Raw genomic sequence first — 18376 nt, forward strand, 5'->3', positions numbered from 1 at the left:
TTATGGTCTGCGAGGGTACGTGGACAACACTCTTCCCCTCTTGTTGCTATGCATCACCATGATAGATCTTGCGTATGTGTAGGAATTTTTTTGAAATTACTGCGTTTCCCAACAGTGGTATCAGAGCCAGGTTTATGTGTAGAAGTTATATGCATGAGTAGAACACAAAGGAGTTGTGGGCGTGGGTATATACATATTGATTGCCGTCACTAGTTGATTCTTGATTCAACGGTATTGTTGGATGAAGCGGCCCAGACCGACATTACGCGTACGCTTACGCGAGGCTGGTTCTACCGACATGCTTCGCACACAGGTGGCTGCTGGGTGTCAGTTTCTCCAACTTTAGTTGAATCGGATTCAATGAACAGGGTTCTTTCTGAAGATCAAAAATCAATCACTATATCGCGTTGTGGTTTTTGATGCGTAGGTTAGAACGGTTCTTGCTCAGCCCGTAGCAGCCACGTAAAACTTGCAACAACAAAGTAGAGGACGTCTAACTTGTTTTTGCAGAGCATGTTGTGATGTGATATGGTCAAGACATGATGCTAAATTTTATTGTATGAGATGATCATGTTTTGTAACACAGTTATCGGCAACTGGCAGGAGCCATATGGTTGTCGCTTTATTGTATGAAATGCAATCGCCATGTAATTGCTTTACTTTATTACTAAGTGGTAGCGATAGTCGTAAAATCAATAGTTGGCAAGACGACAATGATGCTTCGATGGAGATCAAGGTGTGAAGCCTGTGACGATGGTGATCATGACAGTGCTTTGGAGATGGAGATCAAAGGCACAAGATGATGATGGCCATATCATATCACTTATATTGATTGCATGTGATGTTTATCCTTTATGCATATTATTTTGCTTAGTTCGGCGGTAGCATTATAAGATGATCTCTCACTAAATTTCAAGGTATAAGTGTTCTCCCTGAGTATGCACTGTTGCTACAGTTCGTCGTGCCGAGACACCACGTGATGATCGGGTGTGATAAGCTCTACGTTCACATACAACGGGTGCAAACCAGTTTTGCACACGCGGAATACTTGGGTTAAACTTGACGAGCCTAGCATATGCAGATATGGCCTTGGAACACTGAGACCGAAAGGTCGAGCGTGAATATATAGTAGATATGATCAACATAGTGATGTTCACCATTGAAAACTACTCCATCTCACGTGATGATCGGACATGGTTTAGTTGATATGGATCACGTGATCACTTAGATGATTAGAGAGATGTCTATCTAAGTGGGAGTTCTTAAGTAATTTGATTAATTGAACTTTAATTTATCATGAACTTAGTACCTGATAGTATTTTGCATGTCTATGTTGTTGTAGATAGATGGCCTGTGTTGTTGTTCCATTGAATTTTAATGCGTTCCTAGAGAAAGCTAAGTTGAAAGATGATGGTAGAAACTACACGGACTGGGTCCGTAACTTGAGGATTATCCTCATTGCTGCACAAAAGAATTACGTTCTGGAAGCACCGCTAGGTGACAAACTTGCTGCAGGAGCAACACCAGATGTTGTGAACACCTGGCAGAGCAAAGCTGATGACTACTCGATAGTTTGGTGTGCCATGCTTTACGGCTTAAAACTGGGACTTCAACGACGTTTTGAACGTCATGGAGCATATGAGATGTTCCAGGAGTTGAAGTTAATATTTCAAGAAAATGCCCGAATTGGAAGATATGAAGTATCCAATAAGTTCTACAGCTGCAAAATGGAGGAGAATAGCTCTTCCAGTGAACATATACTCAGAATTTCTGGGTACCACAACCACTTGACTCAGCTGGGAGTTAATCTTTCTGATAATAGTGTCATTGACAGAGTTTTTCAAACACTGCCACCAAGCTACAAGAGCTTCGTGATGAACTATAATATGCAAGGGATGGATAAGACGATTCCTGAGCTCTTCGCAATGCTAAAGGCTGCGGAGGTAGAAATCAAGGAGCATCAAGTGTTGATGGTCAACAAGACCACCAGTTTCAAGAAAAAGGGTAAAGGGAAGAAGGGGAACTTCAAGAAGAACAGCAAGCCAGTTGCTGCTCAAGTGAAGAAACCCAAGTCTGGACCTAAGCCCGAGACTGAATACTTCTACTGCAAAGGGAGTGGTTGCTGGAAGCGGAACTGCCCCAAGTATTTGGCGGAGAAGAAGGACGGCAAAGTGAAAGATATTTTATATACATGTTATTGATGTGTACCTTACTAATGCTCGTAGTAGTGCCTGGGTATTTGATACTGGTTCAGTTGCTAACATTTGCAACTTGAAACAGGGGCTACGGATTAAGTGAAGATTGGTTAAGGACGAGGTGATGATGCGCATGGGAAATGGTTCCAAAGTTGATGTGATCGTCGTCTGCACGCTACCTCTACATCTACCTCCGGGATTAGTTTTAGACCTAAATAATTGTTATTTGGTGCCAGCGTTGAGCATGAACATTATATCTGGATCTTGTTTGATGCGAGACGGTTATTCATTTAAATCAGAGAATAATGGTTGTTCTATTTATATGAGTAATATCTTTTATGGTCATGCACCCTTGATGAGTGGTCTATTTTTACTAAATCTTGATAGTAGTGATATATATGTTCATAGTATTGAAGCTAAAAGATGCGGAGTTGATAATGATAGTGCAACTTATTTGTAGCACTGCCGTTTGGGTCATATTGGTGTAAAGCGCATGAAGAAACTCCATTCTGATGGACTTCTCGAATCACTTGATTATGAATCACTTGGTACTTGCGAACCATGCCTCATGGTGAAGATGACTAAAACTCCGTTCTCCGGAACAATGGAGTGAGCAACAAAGTTATTGGAAATCATACATACTGATGTATGTGGCCCAATGAACATTGAGGCTTTTCGCGGCGGATATCGTTATTTTCTCACCTTCACAGATGATTTGAACGGATATGGGTATATCTACTTAATGAAACATAAGTCTGAAACATTTGAAAAGTTCAAAGAATTTCAGAGTGAAGTGGAAAATCATCCTAACAAGAAAATAAAGTTTCTACTATCCGATCTTGGAGGAGAATATTTGAGTTACGAGTTTGGTCTTCATTTGAAACAATGCGGAATAGTTTCGCAAGTCAAGCCACCCCGGAACACCACAGTGTAATGGTGTGTCCGAACATCGTAATCGTACTTTACTAAATATATGGTGCGATCTATGATGTCTCTTACTGATTTACCACTATCATTTTGGGGTTATGCTTTAGAGACAGCTGCATTCACGTTAAATAGGGCACCATCTAAATCCGTTGAGACGACACCTTATGAACTATGGTTTGGCAAGAAATCCAAGTTGTCGTTTCTTAAAGTTTGGGGCTGTGATGCTTATGTGAAAAAGCTTCAACCTGATAAGCTCGAACCCAAATCGGAGAAATGTGTCTTCATAGGATACCCAACGAAGACTGTTGGGTACACCTTCTATCACAGATCCGAAGGCAAGATATTCGTTGCTAAGAATGGATCCTTTCTAGAGAAGGAGTTTCTCTCGAAAGAAGTGAGTGGGAGGAAAGTAGAACTTCGAAAGTGCAACTATCCCTGGGTGGTTTTGGTAATTCCTAACAACATATAGCTCATTGAGCTAATACTATTTCAAGATAAATATTTCAGGAAAGCTCAATGATTGGCATGGCATGGATTAGAAATGTGGGCCCCTCAAAATGCTAAGGAAAAAAGATTGGCTCAAGCTCTAAAGCTCAAGACTCTACATTTTACTTTTAGTGATCCAAGATCACATTGAGTCCATAGGAAAAGCTAATACTATTAAAAGGGGATGAGGTGTTGCTTAATGGGTTGCTTGCTCAAAATGCTTAGTGATATGCTCCAAAACCCTCAACCACTTTCTCATATCCACATATGTCCCAAACCAAAAGTCAAACTCGGCCCCACCAAAACTTTCTATCTGGCGCCACTGAGTTCAGTTGACATAGCCACTGCCACAAAACCCTAGTCTTTTCGGTCTCACCGATAGGGAACTCGGTCTCACTGAGATGGGATTGCAAACTCTTTGTTTCCCTTCGTAATGTTTCGGTCCAACCGAAATGAGCGATCGGTCCCACCAAGTTCGCAATGCAAACTCTCTGTTTCCCCTTCGTAATGTTTCGTCTCACCAAGATGAGCGGATCGGTCCCACCGAGTTTGCTTGACCAACTCTCTGGTTAGCTTATTACCAAAATCGGTCCCACCGAGTTTGTGTAATCGGTATCACCAAGATTACGTTATGCCCTAACCCTAATGAAATCGGTCTCACCGAGTTGACATGTCGATCCCACCGAAAATCCTAACATTCACATTTTGAACTAAATCAGTCCAATCGAGTTTCATTATTCGGTCCCACCGAGTTTGTTCATTTGTGTGTAACGGTTAGATTTAGTGTGGAGGCTATATATACCCCTCCACCCACTCTCCATTCGTGAAGAGAGCCATCAAAACATGCCTACACTTCCAACATACATTTTCTTAGAGAGAACCACCTACTCATGTGTTGAGGTCAAGATATTCCATTCCAACCATATGAATCTTGATCTCTAGTCTTCTCGAAGTTGCTTTCCACTCAAATCATCTTTCCACCAAATCCAAATCAGTGAGAGAGAGTTGAGTGTTGGGGAGACTATCATTTGAAGCACAAGAGCAAGGAGTTCATCATCAACACAACATCTATTACCTTTTGGAGAGTGGTGTCTCCTAGATTGGTTAGGTGTCACTTGGGAGCCTCCGTCAAGATTGTAGAGTTGAACCAAGGAGTTTGTACGGGCAAGGAGATCGCCTACTTCATGAAGATCTACCCTAGTGAGGCAATTCCTTCGTGGGCGATGGCCATGGTGGGATAGACAAGGTTGCTTCTTTGTGGACCCTTCGTGGGTGGAGCCCTCCGTGGACTCACGCAACCGTTACCCTTCATGGTTGAAGTCTCCATCAACGTGGATGTATGATAGCACCACCTATTGGAACCACGCCAAAAATCTCTGTGTCTACATTGCGTTTGCTCCCTCCAAACTCCTCCCTTTACCTTCATGTGCAATGTTTTACATTGCACTGCTATACTCTTAGACTTGCATGTGTAGGTTGATTGCTTGACTAGTGCTAAGTTGCTAAAATCTGTCAAGACTTAAAATTGGGAAAAGGCTAGTTTTTTATTTGGTCAAGTAGTCTAATCACCCCACCCCTCTAGACATACTTTCGATCCGACAAACTTGATGAGGTAATTGAACCTGCTCCCTTATCGGAAAGTAGTTCATCACTGAAATCAGTTCCATTGATTTACTACACCAGTAAGTGAGGAAGCTAATGATGATGATCATGAAACTTCTGATCAAGTTATTACCAAACCTCGTAGGTCAACCAGAGTGAGATCCGCACCAGAGTGGTACGGTAATCCTGTTCTGGAAGTAATATTACTTGACCATGACAAACCTACGAACTATGAGGAAGCGATGATGAGCCCAGATTCCGCAAAATGGCTTGAGGCCATGAAATCTGAGATGGGATCCATGTATGAGAACAAAGTGTGGACTTTGGTTGACTTGCCCCGTTGATCGGCGGGCCATAGAGAATAAATGGATCTTCAAGAAGAAGACTGACGCTGACGGTAATGTTACTGTCTACAAAGCTCGACTTGTTGCAAAAGGTTTTTGACAAGTTCAAGGAGTTGACTACGATGAGACCTTCTCACCCGTAGTGATGCTTAAGTCCGTCCGAATCATGTTAGCAATTGCCGCATTTTATGATTATGAAATTTGGCAAATGGATGTCAAAACTGCATTCCTTAATGGATATCTTAAAGAAGAGTTGTATATGATGCAACCAGCAGGTTTTGTCGATCCAAAAGGTGCTAACAAAGTGTGCAAGCTCCAGCGATCCATTTATGGACTGGTGCAAGCCTCTCGGAGTTGGAATATACGCTTTGATAGTGTGATCAAAGCATATGGTTTTATATAGACTTTTGGAGAAGCCCGTATTTACAAGAAAGTGAGTGGGAGCTCCGTAGCATTTATGATATTATATGTAGATGACATATTGTTGATCGGCAATGATACTGAATTTCTGAATAGCATAAAAGGATACTTGAATAAGAATTTTTCAATGAAAGACCTCGGTGAAGCTGCTTATATATTGGGCATCAAGATCTATAGAGATAGATTAAGACGCTTAATTGGACTTTCACAAAGCACATACCTTGATAAAGTTTTGAAGAAGTTCAAAATGGATCAGGCAAAGAAAGGGTTCTTGCCTGTGTTATAAGGTGTGAAGTTGAGACAGACCCAATGCTCGACCACTTCAGAAGATAGAGAGAAAATGAAAGTCATTCCCTATGCTTCAGCCATAGGTTCTATCATGTATGCAATGCTATGTACCAGACCTGATGTGTGCCTTGCTATTGGTTTAGCATGGAGGTACCAAAGTAATCCAGGAGTGGATCACTGGACAGCGGTCAAGAACATCCTAAAATACCTAAAAAGGACTAAGGATATGTTTCTCGTATATGGAGGTGACAAAGAGCTCGTCGTAAACGGTTACGTCGATGCAAGCTTTGACACTGAACCGGATGGCTCTAAGTCACAAACCGGATACGTGTTTTTAATAAATGGTGGAGCTGTCATTTGGTGCAGTTCCAAGCAGAGCGTCATGGCGGGATCTACGTGTGAAGCAGAGTACATAGCTGCTTCGGAAGCAGCAAATGAAGGAGTCTGGATGAAGGAGTTCATATCCGATCTAGGTGTAATACCTAGTGCATCGGGTCCTATGAAAATCTTTTGTGACAATACTGGTGCAATTTCCTTGGCAAAGGAATCCAGATTTCACAAGAGAACCAAGCACATCAAGAGATGCTTCAATTCCATCCGCGATCAAGTCAAGGAGGGAGACATAGAGATTTGCAAGATACATACGGATCTGAATGTTGCAGACCCGTTGACTAAGCCTCTCTCACAAGCAAAACATGATCAGCACCAAGACTCCATGGGTGTTAGAATCATTACAATGTAATCTAGATTATTGACTCTAGTGCAAGTGGGAGACTGAAGGAAATATGCCCTAGAGGCAATAATAAAGTTGTTATTTATATTTCCTTATATCATGATAAATTTTTATTATTCATGCTAGAATTGTATTAACCAGAAACTTAGTACATGTGTGAATACATAGACAAATAGAGTGTCACTAGTATGCCTCTACTTGGCTAGCTCGTTGAATCAATGATGCTTATGTTTCCTAATTGTAGACATGAGTTGTCATTTGATTAACGGGATCACATCATTAGAGAATGATGTGATTGACTTGACACATCCGTTAGCTTAGCACGATGATCGTTTAGTTTGTTGATATTGCTTTCTCCATAACTTATACATGTTCCTATGACTATGAGATCATGCAACTCCCGAATACCGGAGGAACACTTAGTGTGCTATCAAACGTCACAACGTAATTGGGTGACTATAAAGATGCTCTACAGGTGTCTCCAATGGTGTTTGTTGAGTTGGCATAGATCGAGATTAGGACTTGTCACTCCGAGTATCGGAGAGGTATCTCTGGGCCCTCTCGGTAACGCACATCACTATAAGCCTTGCAAGCAATGTGACTAATGAGTTAGTTGCGGGATGATGCATTACGAAACGAGTAAAGAGGCTTGCCAGTAACGAGATTGAACTAGGTATTGAGATACCGATGATCGAATCTCGGGCAAGTAACATACCGATGACAAAGGGAACAATGTATATCGTTATGCGGTTTTTACCGATAAAGATCTTCGTAGAATATGTGGGAGCCAATATGAACATCCAGGTTCCGCTATTGGTTATTGACCAGATACGTGTCTTGGTCATGTCTACATAGTTCTCGAACCTGTAGGGTCTGCACGCTTAACGTTCGGTGACGATCGGTATTATGAGTTTATGTATTTTGATGTACCGAAGGTAGTTCGGAGTCCCGGATGTGATCACGGACATGACGGGGAGTCTCGAAATGGCGAGACATAAAGATTGATATATTGGATGACTATATTCGGACACAGGATGAGTTCCGGGGGTCACCGGATAATTGTCGGAGTGTCGGGGGGTTATCGGAAACCCCGGGGGGACTAATGGGCCAACATGGGCCTTAGTGGAGAGAGAGAGGGCCGGCCAAGGCAGGGCCACGCGCCCCGCCCCCTCTAGTCCGAATTGGACTAGGGAAGGGGGGCAACGCCCCCCTTTCCTTCTCTTCTCTCCCTCTCCTTCCTTCCCCCTTCCTCCTCCTAATAGGACTAGGAAAGGGGAGTCCTACTCCTACTAGGAGGAGGACTCCTCCTCTCCTGGCGCGCCTCTATGGCCGGCCGGCCTCCCCCTTGCTCCTTTATATACGGGGGCAGGGGGCACCCTAGAACACACAAGTTGATCATTGATCACTTAGCTGTGTGCGGTGCCCCCCTCCACCATAATCCACCTCGGTCATATCGTCGTAGTGCTTAGGCGAAGCCCTGAGACGGTAGCATCATCATCACCGTTATCACGCCGTCGTGCTGACGAAGCTCTCCCTCGACACTCAGCTGGATCGAGAGTTCGTGGGACGTCACCGAGCCGAACGTGTGCAGATCGCGGAGGTGTCATACTTTCGGTACTAGGATCGATCGGATCGTGAAGACGTACGACTACATCAACCGCGTTGTCATAACGCTTCCGCTTACGGTCTATGAGGGTACGTGGACAACACTCTTCCCCTCTCATTGCTATGAATCACCATGATAGATCTTGCGTGTGCGTAGGATTTTTTTTGAAACTACTGAGTTCCCCAACAGTATAGGCATAACTAGATCAACATTATAGATGATTGTCTCATCTTTAGCTATAATAGGTTCCTCATAATTTTCTTCAATAGGTGGATGAAATTTAAACCAATTCTCCTTAGGGAGATCAACATGAGCAACAAATGATTCACAAAAGGTGGCTACTATCTCAGAGTTAAGTCCATATTTAGTACTAAACTTATGAAAAGTATCGGTTTCCATAAAAGATTTAACACAATAAAACTCAAGATTTATACATGGCTCTTTACCTTTGTCGATTTCCCAATCTTCAGAGTTGCATTTAATTCTTTCTAGAAGACCCCATTTGAATTTTGTAGTCTTCTTACTAAGGGAACTAATAGAAGAATTATCAAGTATGGATTGATCATTATGAGAAAGCCAAGCATAAAAGTTTTGTATAATAATTTCTCTTGAGAACTCATGATTGGGGCATGTGTGTATCATATATTTAATCCTCCCCAAGCTTGAGCGATACTTTCTCCTTCACGAGGTCAAAATATATATATATATATATATATATATATAATTCTGATCACGATGAACCAAATGCATGGGATAAAACTTCTGATGAAATTACATTGTCAACCGGTTCCAGTCCCATGTTCTAGTATCATCCAATAGCCTATACCATGTAAATGTCTTTCCCTCCAAATATAAAGGGAATACTTTCTTCTTAATTCCATCTTCGGATAAACCTGCAAGCTTAAACAATCCACATATTATATATATATATATATAGCAAGTGCATATCAGGATGTACTGTTCCATCTCATGCATAAGGATTGGCTAGCAGTTTCTCTAACATACCCGAAGGAATCTCATAATAAATATTTTAGTAGGTTCAGCAGGTTGAGGGACAACTCTTATTTCTTCCGGTCGAGGTGAAGATACCCCGAACAAGCCCCTCACAGGATTATTTTCCATAGTGATAAGTGACGATAAATTTCAACACATAATAAAAATGTTTCCTTACCAAAGGCGCTTCACTCCCCAGCAACGATGCCAGAAAAGAGTCTCGATGACCAACAAGTATAGGGGATCAATCGTAGTCCTTTTGATAAGTAAGAGTGTTGAACCCAATGAGTAGCATAAGAAAATGATAAGCGGTTTTCAGCAAGGTGTTCTCTGCAAGTACTGAAAGTAGCAGTAACAGATAGTTTTGTAGCAAGGTAATTCGTAACAAGTAACAAGTAGCAATAGTAATAAAGGTGCGACAAGGTGGCCCAATCCTTTTTATAGAAAAGGACAAGTCAGAACGTTCTCTTATGTAAAGAAAGTGTTCTCAAGGACACATGGAAATTCTCGTCTAGTCACGTTCATCAGGTTTGGTTGATTCGCGTTCGCTACTTTGATAATTTGATATGTGGGTGGACCGATGCTAGAGTGTTGTTCTTACTTGAACAAGCAACCCTCTTATGATTACCCCCTCTCACAAACATCCATAACTATGAAAGAAGAATTAAGATAAATCTAACCATATCATGAAATATATGGATTCAAATCAGCCCCTTACGAAAGAACACATAAACTAGGGTATAAGTTTCTATCACTCTCATAACTCATCATCTACTTATTACTCCCCAATTCCTTCCCTTAGGCCCAAATATGGTGAAGTGCCATGTAGTCGATGTTCGCATGACACCACTAAAGGAAGAACATCATACATATCATCAAAATATTGAGCGAATACCAACTTCACATGATTACTTATAACAAGACTTCTTCCATGTCCCCAAGAACAAAAGTAACTACTCACAAATCATATTCATGTTCAAGATCATAGGTTTATTGAATATGCTTAAGGATCTGAATATATAATCTTCCACAAAATAAACCAACTAGCATCAACTACAAGATTTAATCAACACTATTAGCAACTCACAGGTACCAATCTTAGATTTTGGGACAAAGATTGAATACAAGAGATGAATTAGGGTTTGAGATGAGATGGTGCTGGTGAAGATGTTGATGAATATTGGTCTTTCCACAATGAGAAGATCGTTGGTAATGTCGATGGCTTCAATTCCCCCTCCCGAGGAAGTATCCCCGGCGAAATCGCTCCGCCGGAAAGCAAAAGTGCTCCTGCCTAGGTTCCGCCTTGAGACGGTGACGCTTAGTCCCAAAAGTCTTACTCTCATTTTTTTTCTAGAGAAAAACCCTTCATATAGCAGAAGGAGGGGCCAGAGGCCAGCTATGGGCCCCACAAGGCACCAGGGCGCGCCTTGTTGCCTTGTGAGCAGCAGGTGGCCCCCTCTAGTATTTCTTTATTATAGTATTTTTTATATATTCAATAAAAATCCTTATGAAGTTTCAAGTCATTTGAAGCTCCGTAGAATAGCTATCTCTGTTGTAGCTCTTTTAGGTCAAGAATTTCAGCTGTCGGTAATTTCCTTCTCTGTGTAAACCTTGCAAATTAAGAGAGAAAAGGCATTAGAGTTGCAACATAAAGTTAAATAATGACCAAAAACATTATAAAAACAATAGCAAAACATAATGCAAAATGGACATATCAGACTCCCATACAACCATAGCTGTCGGGTCAGCTTGAAGGCCGGCAAACCTACACGCATAGGCTGAATACACGACATTGGGCTCCCAAGCCCATCTCACAATGTCCATCACGCCCAGCTCCAGGGTGACCACGCTCACTTGCTCCCATAGGTGCAGGTACTCCTCAATTTCTGCCGCATTTAAGTCTGGACCCGCGTCACTTGGCCATGCATCGTTTACCGCCTCCTCCGCCATTTTGGCAGCCCTAATTCGTGGCCGGACTCAATCATACAGTTTTGGGGTAATCTCTTGAGTCCTCATTCCACTAATTCATCGGTCCTCCCAGAAGAAAGTACCTCCCATCTTTGAGATCCACGAACACCGCGGCCTAACATATAGCACGAGACTCTAGCGGCACATTGAGATGGAACTCTACCCACAGTTAGAATCCATTGACATGGTTTATCCATAGCCATCTCGCACGAAGTGCAAAGTTGAGCCAGTGCAAATTGGGTATGGCTAATCCACCCGACCACTTTGGAGTACACACGGTGCTCCAAGCCACCGCACACTGTCCACCTCTCGCGTCTGCACTCCCAGCCCATGAGAATCCTTGCAGATTTTGATCATGCTGGTTATAACCTTTGATGGCACATCGAGGGTGATCATGGCATAGATGTGCATCGCACATAGCACCGGTAGGGCAAGAACCAAACACCCAGCCTTGTCCATGGAAGCGGCTCTCCATGATGGTAATTTTTTGGCAAACCCATCCACAATCTTTTGGAATTGCACCGCTGTTGGCTTCCTTAAGCAAAGTGGAAGGCCCAAATATCTGCATGGAAAATTCCCAACTGTGCATCCAAGTCCATCCCAAAGTAGATCCACCTGATTCAGAGAACATCTAATCGGCACAAGCACACACTTTTCCGGGTTAATCCTTAAACCGAAATCTTAAAGTCCTCAAGAATTGTCGCGCACATCCCAATGTCTTGATCCAAGGGCTTCAGGAAGATCATGACATCATCAAAAAATATCGACAAACGGTGGGAGAGTCCATGATTACTCAAGCCAGAAAGCATTCCATGCTCAGTCACAGACCGGAGCAGATAATGAAGGGCCTCAATCAAAATAAGTATTCCCTTTTTACGGAAAGCCTTCATGGCGCTCTTTATTGAAATTTAAACAAAGTTACATCATTTATTACATCTGAAACAATAAAGCTAGAAGGATTATCATTAAAAACACTAGAATTTGTAACTGCATGTCTAGCTAAATTGTGCACCACCAAATTTTCTTCCCGGTTGCAATGATGCAATGAAGTAGGTCCAATTCTTTGAGCTAATTGAAAACACTCTGCAAGTATCGTTGAGTAAGGACTGAAAACTGGAGCAATTCCATTGAAAGCCTGAACTAGCTCGAGGGAGTCCGATTCCATAATGACTGAAGTACATCCAACTCTTTCTACAAGCTTGATCCCTTCCTGTGGGGTCGTTGCTTCAGCCGTAGCCACATCTAGCAAGTGGTTTAGGGGTATACACGAGCCAACAATTGCTTCTCCCTGATCCTTATGAAAAACAGCTCCTGCACCTCATGTTCCATCACTGAAGAAAGAGGCGTCCACATTCAGTTTGTACATGTTCTTCGGTGGCTTGCTCCACAGTATTTCATTTGTGACAACTTTAGGACCTATAGCACCAAAATCACTTGCAAATGCATGTATTCTGCACGTTGATCGTGCCGGTGGTGCAACGTACGCATCCTTGACAAACTCCCTCTGTTGCCACCAAATATACCAGGATCCAACAACAATTAATTCTTTCAGCCCAACATGACCAAGTACATGAGACTTGTTGTTCAGTCACTGCCAGATCTCTTCCAACACAATTGATCCTTATCAATGTTTGTAGCTTCCTCAGTTATGTACAGAATGCCCAAGGCTCGCCATACCTGCTTTGCTTGATAGCAAGTAAACATCAGATGCTTGATGTCCTCTGCACCCTTTGTGCAAACCGGACATTGGCATCTAGTCGGGATATGCCTGTTTGCCAGTATATCCAACCCTGGGAGAATCCCATGCAAGGCCTTCCACGCGAATATTTTCACTTTGCTCGGAACCCTCAATTTCCACAGAATCTCCCATGCCGGATTCCGACCTGATGTCCCTTGTCCATCCACTCGCGTCAACCTGTGACGATGAGAATAGTACCAGTCAATATAATACGCAGATCGGATGGAGAAGGAATAAGATTTCCAAGCCACAAAATCTTCCTCTTGATGTTCGCTTAAGGGAATCCGCAAGATTCTGTCCACATCTACAGGGTAAAAAATATTCCGAATTAACCACTCATCCCATTTGCCAGTCGTTGGATCAATAAGCTCATTAACTGTTTTCAATATTATTTGTCCCTTGGGAGTCTGTATGTGCGATTTATACTTCCTGGAATCCAGTGATCCTCCCAGATGTTGATCATCTCCCCTGAACCCACTCTCCAAATGTGTCCTCCACAAAAGAAGTACATAGACCTGCCACTATGCTTTGCCAGGTAAAAGATGACCCCTTCTTCGGACCCGCTTTCAACAAGTGACAATTTGGGTAATATTTAGCTTTAAGAACTTTGGCGCACAGAGAATCTGGATTTGAAATGAGTCTCCATGATTGTTTCGCCAACATAGCTAGATTAAAGGAGTGCAGATCATGAAAGCCCATACCTTCATCCTTCTTTGGGATGCACATTCTCCACCATGCCATCCAATGCATACGTTTTTGGTCCTCTATATCTTCCCACCAGAATTCAGACATTGCATCAGTCATTTCTTTGCATAATTTCTTCGGTATGAAGACAGACATAGCAAAAAGCCAAAAACTGGAATGGATTGTATAACTGCCTTCAGTAAAATTTCCTTTCCTCCCATAGACAATTTTTTTCTTTCCAGCTCTTTAGCCGCACTATAATTCTCTCCAAGAGTTGAATAAAAATGTCACTCATGTCCACACCCACCATAGCCAGCAGTCCTAAATATTTATCTGATAGAGCTTCAGACATAATATTCAACTTTGTGCATATGTCGGCCTTAGTCTCCACACTCACATTAGGACTAAAGTAAATGCCGCATTTTGCTTCACTAACCACTTGGCCAGAACTTGCACAATATTGATCTAGAACCTGTTTCAATGAGGTTGCATTATTCATATCAGCTTTCATAAGGATAAGGGAGTCATCAGCAAAAAGTAAATGTGAAATTGATGGTCCATTTCTGCAAACCCTGACACCTTCAATGCCACAAACCTCCTCTCTATGAGCCAGAAGACTATAAAGCCCTTCTTCACAAATCAAAAACAAATATGGAGATAGGGGGCCTCCCTGTCGGAGTCCCCTTCTAAGAATAAAATATATTTTTTCTTGATTATTGAATCTGACCTTATATTTAACTGACTGGACACATGCCATCAACAGATTTACAAACTCTACATGAAAGCCCAAGCGTGTCATCATTCTGCTCAAAAAGTTCCATTCAACCCTATCACAGGCCTTGTGCATATCTAGTTTAACTGTGCAATAGCCCCACTTGCCTTTCTTCTTATTTTTTTATTGTATGAATGCTCTCATAAGCCAACAAAATGTTATCTGTAATGAGTCGACTCGGTACAAAGGCACTATGTATCGGAGGGATGATATCATCTAGAATAGATTTTAACCGGAGAGTTATTATTTTGGAGATTTCCTTATATAAAACATTACACAAGCTAATGTGCATGTACTGTGTAATGAGCTCCGGAGATTCCACTTTGGTATAAGAACAATTAGGTCTTGTTTGGTACTAGGGTTTTTGAGGGGATTGGTGGGGATAATCCCCATAGGGATTGGGTGAAACCCCAACCATCGGGCCTTCTTTGGTACTAGGGTTTTTGAGGAGATTGGTGGGGATAATCCCCATAGGGATTAGGTGAAACCCCAACCTTAGCCCAATCCCTTCAAATCTCCATTTATCCCCAATCCACCAGGTGGGGGTAGTGTATTGGGCATTGAGAAAAATGCACTAGAGTTTGGGGATTTGTGGGAAAATGTGGGGATGAAACATATCAAATACACTAGAACCAAATGGTGTTTTGGGATATATAGGGATTTAGGGGTTTGACCGGGATAATTCTCACCAATTCCCTAAAATACACTAGTACCGAACAAGGCCTCACCCAATCTCTTCAAATCCCCATTTACCCCAATCCACCAGGTAGAGATAGTGTATTCCATATCGAGAAAAATGCAATAGAATTTAGGGATTTGTGGGAAAATATAGGGATGGAATATATCACATACACTAAAACCAAATGAAGTTTTGGAATATGTGGGAATTTAGGGGTTTAATCGGGATAATCCTCACCAATTCCCTAAAATACACTAGTATCAGACAATGCCTTACCGTGTTATTCTTGATTGCTCATCAATCCAACATAAACTATGTCTAGCGGCGGAAATAAAAGATGCGCGTGCCGTGCCAAAGATGTTTCTCATTATTAATTACCCGAATACATAGTCGACAGATTGTATAAATATATTATGTGCATGTGCATATACATAGCCACCGATTGCATTCACATACGAGCATGCTTTCTCGAGCCATGTTGGTACATGAACATGGACATACACATATTCTTAGGAACAAACAAGAAAGATAAATGGAGAAGGAAAACCCAAAGCAATGTCAGAGTTGACAAAACCGCAATGGCACTTTATATGTGGCCCGTGGTGAGTGAGCTGTTTAGGCCTTGCCGGACTCCTCGCAGCCCGGTGGCTTGAAGGCGATGAAGCTGACGCACTGCACCTGGCGCATGTTGTCGAATCCGATGATGCGGACATACGCGTCAGGGTACTCCTTCTTGACCTCCTCCACCTCGTTGATCACCTGTGTGGCGTCGGTGCACCCGAACATAGGCAGCTTCCACATTGTCCAGTACCGGCCATCGTAGTACCCAGGGGATGCGTTGTGCTCACGGAAGATGAACCCAACCTTGCTGAACTCGAGGCAAGGCACCCATTTGGAGCGGATCAGGTAATCGACCTGCTTGAGGAGGGCCTCCGTGCTGAGCGGTGGCAGGTAGGACAGGGTCTCGAACTTCTTGATGCCCTCGATGGGCCACACCTGCAAATCAGATTGACAGTCATGTATACATTAACAGACTATAACTCTAGTTCTGCACATATCAGATGGAGTAGCCGGCTAAATTGTGTGCTGATTGACGTCGGGATTTGAAACTATTGTATGTAATTGACCATATGAAAGTTCACATATGATTGTTATTGTCTTCCGTGAGGTAGAAAATGAGTAGAAAACAGAGACGATGTAGTTTACCTGCATGCACCTGATCCTTCCACCGTTGCTGACGCTGCCGAGGCTAGCGCCGTTGGAGCGGCGGCTGACGGGGAGGCCGGCGGTGGACTTGAGCCCCTGGAAAGGAGCGACGGAGGTGGCCGACGAGGCCATCACGGTGGGGGCCATGGCTGTGCTATGTAGGTATATAGCTTGCTAGGAGGAGGCACTCTGGCTTGAGGACTGCTGCGTTGGGTCAGCAGCGGCTTATATAACCCTTGGGCCCTTGCTGAGCAACAACAAGATGTGGAAGGGGTGGCTGATGTTCCGCGGCGGCGATTAGCCCCCGCGCATCACCGGCCTCCTGATAAGGTCCGGATAAGCAACCACATGTCTGGGCGCCTTATCCTCTGTGCCATCCAATCAACGGCCCTGTGCCCTGCTGCGCTACCTGCTGGTCCTACTCCTTCCTGCCTACGGCTGGTCATAATGGACAGGAATTTAGAGGTAACATCACACACTCCAATGCAACTTTACTTATGCAACACATATTTAATAAAGAGAGAGGTGCTTGTGATAACTAGCTAAGTTACCGGAACATCACACACTCCAAGAAACAATGAGTCTATAACCTAATAAATACATTGTTGCATGACACTACATACATGTTCCTACCCACTATGGAGGTAGTAATATAGTCTAGGGAAGTGTGTAGGTTACTAGCTTATGTTCCTGCCCATTGTGACCAGCCTACTTGCACTCGTGCCCATTCACATTATTCTCTAGGTTTGCTGTACCGTATGTATGGTGAGATAGTGAGATGTATCAACATTGCTACTCCTACTAACTAGAGGTAATTTTTCTTCGAGGGAAACTAGAGGCAGTTATATTGTGAAAGGGCATCCGCATTAGGTACACTACCAGAGTAATATACATGGCAAACATAGTTTCCTTCACCTGACACGGTTAGTATGGTGGTCTCAAGTCTCAATGCACAGGACAACCTTTCCCAGTTCTAACTTTCAATCCTATAATTTGGTTTGCTTGTTTGCTTCCTATCCGACCTATCAATCAAATAAACGTCTAGTTCCATGATACAAGACTTTCGCTCCAAGACAGTAGATTTCTTGGTTGGGTCCCTTTTTCTTTTTCTTGGTTGGGTCCCTTTGATACAGGCTCCCTTCCTACCGATGATCATACAACAAATGAACAGTAGATTTCTTGGTTGGGTCCCTTACTTTTTCTTGGTTGGGTCCCTTTGATACAGGCTCCCTTCCTACCGATGATGATCATACAACAAATGAACAGTAGATTTCTTGGTTGGATCCCTTACTTTTTCTTGGTTGGGTCCCTTTGATAAAGGCTCACTTCCCTACCGATGATCATACAACAAATGAACGTGCATGCTTCGTTTTTGTATGCATGGCCACTTCATATTTTTATGTCCAATTTTGGTCATTAATTTTATCAATAAACTATTCTATGCCCTAAAAGGTATGCCATTAGATGTACATTTCAAAAAAAAATATAGATGATATATTTTTTATGACATATAATCTATATTTTATTGACCAAAATTATAAGTGAAAATTTGACAAAAAGGATGATGTGACCTTGTATAAAGAAACAGAGGGAGTATTTTAATTTAATAAGTTGGTATTTATTCAAATCAAATCCTTGAAGTCTGTTAAAAGCCAATTTAGTCTTTTGTTAACTAACTGAACAAACGAGAATTCCTAACCAGAATTCCTAACCACTACTAAAATGAACTGCAAAA

General features: G+C 42.5%; 1 protein-coding gene across 1 annotated transcript; it reads right to left on the bottom strand.

The window, feature by feature from the left end:
* Window positions 1-15784: 15784 nt before the first annotated feature.
* Window positions 15785-16928, bottom strand: LOC125508947 (ribulose bisphosphate carboxylase small subunit, chloroplastic 3). Its single transcript, XM_048673767.1, has 2 exons — window positions 16642-16928; window positions 15785-16431 (listed from the first exon to the last, which is right to left on the bottom strand). The coding sequence occupies exons 1-2, from the start codon at window positions 16786-16788 to the stop codon at window positions 16051-16053; spliced, it is 528 nt and encodes a 175-aa protein (XP_048529724.1). The 5' UTR covers window positions 16789-16928; the 3' UTR covers window positions 15785-16050.
* Between the last annotated feature and the right edge of the window lie 1448 nt (window positions 16929-18376).

Source organism: Triticum urartu, chromosome 5 (genome assembly GCF_003073215.2).
Source record: "Triticum urartu cultivar G1812 chromosome 5, Tu2.1, whole genome shotgun sequence".
In the NCBI taxonomy this organism is placed as follows: domain Eukaryota; kingdom Viridiplantae; phylum Streptophyta; class Magnoliopsida; order Poales; family Poaceae; genus Triticum; species Triticum urartu.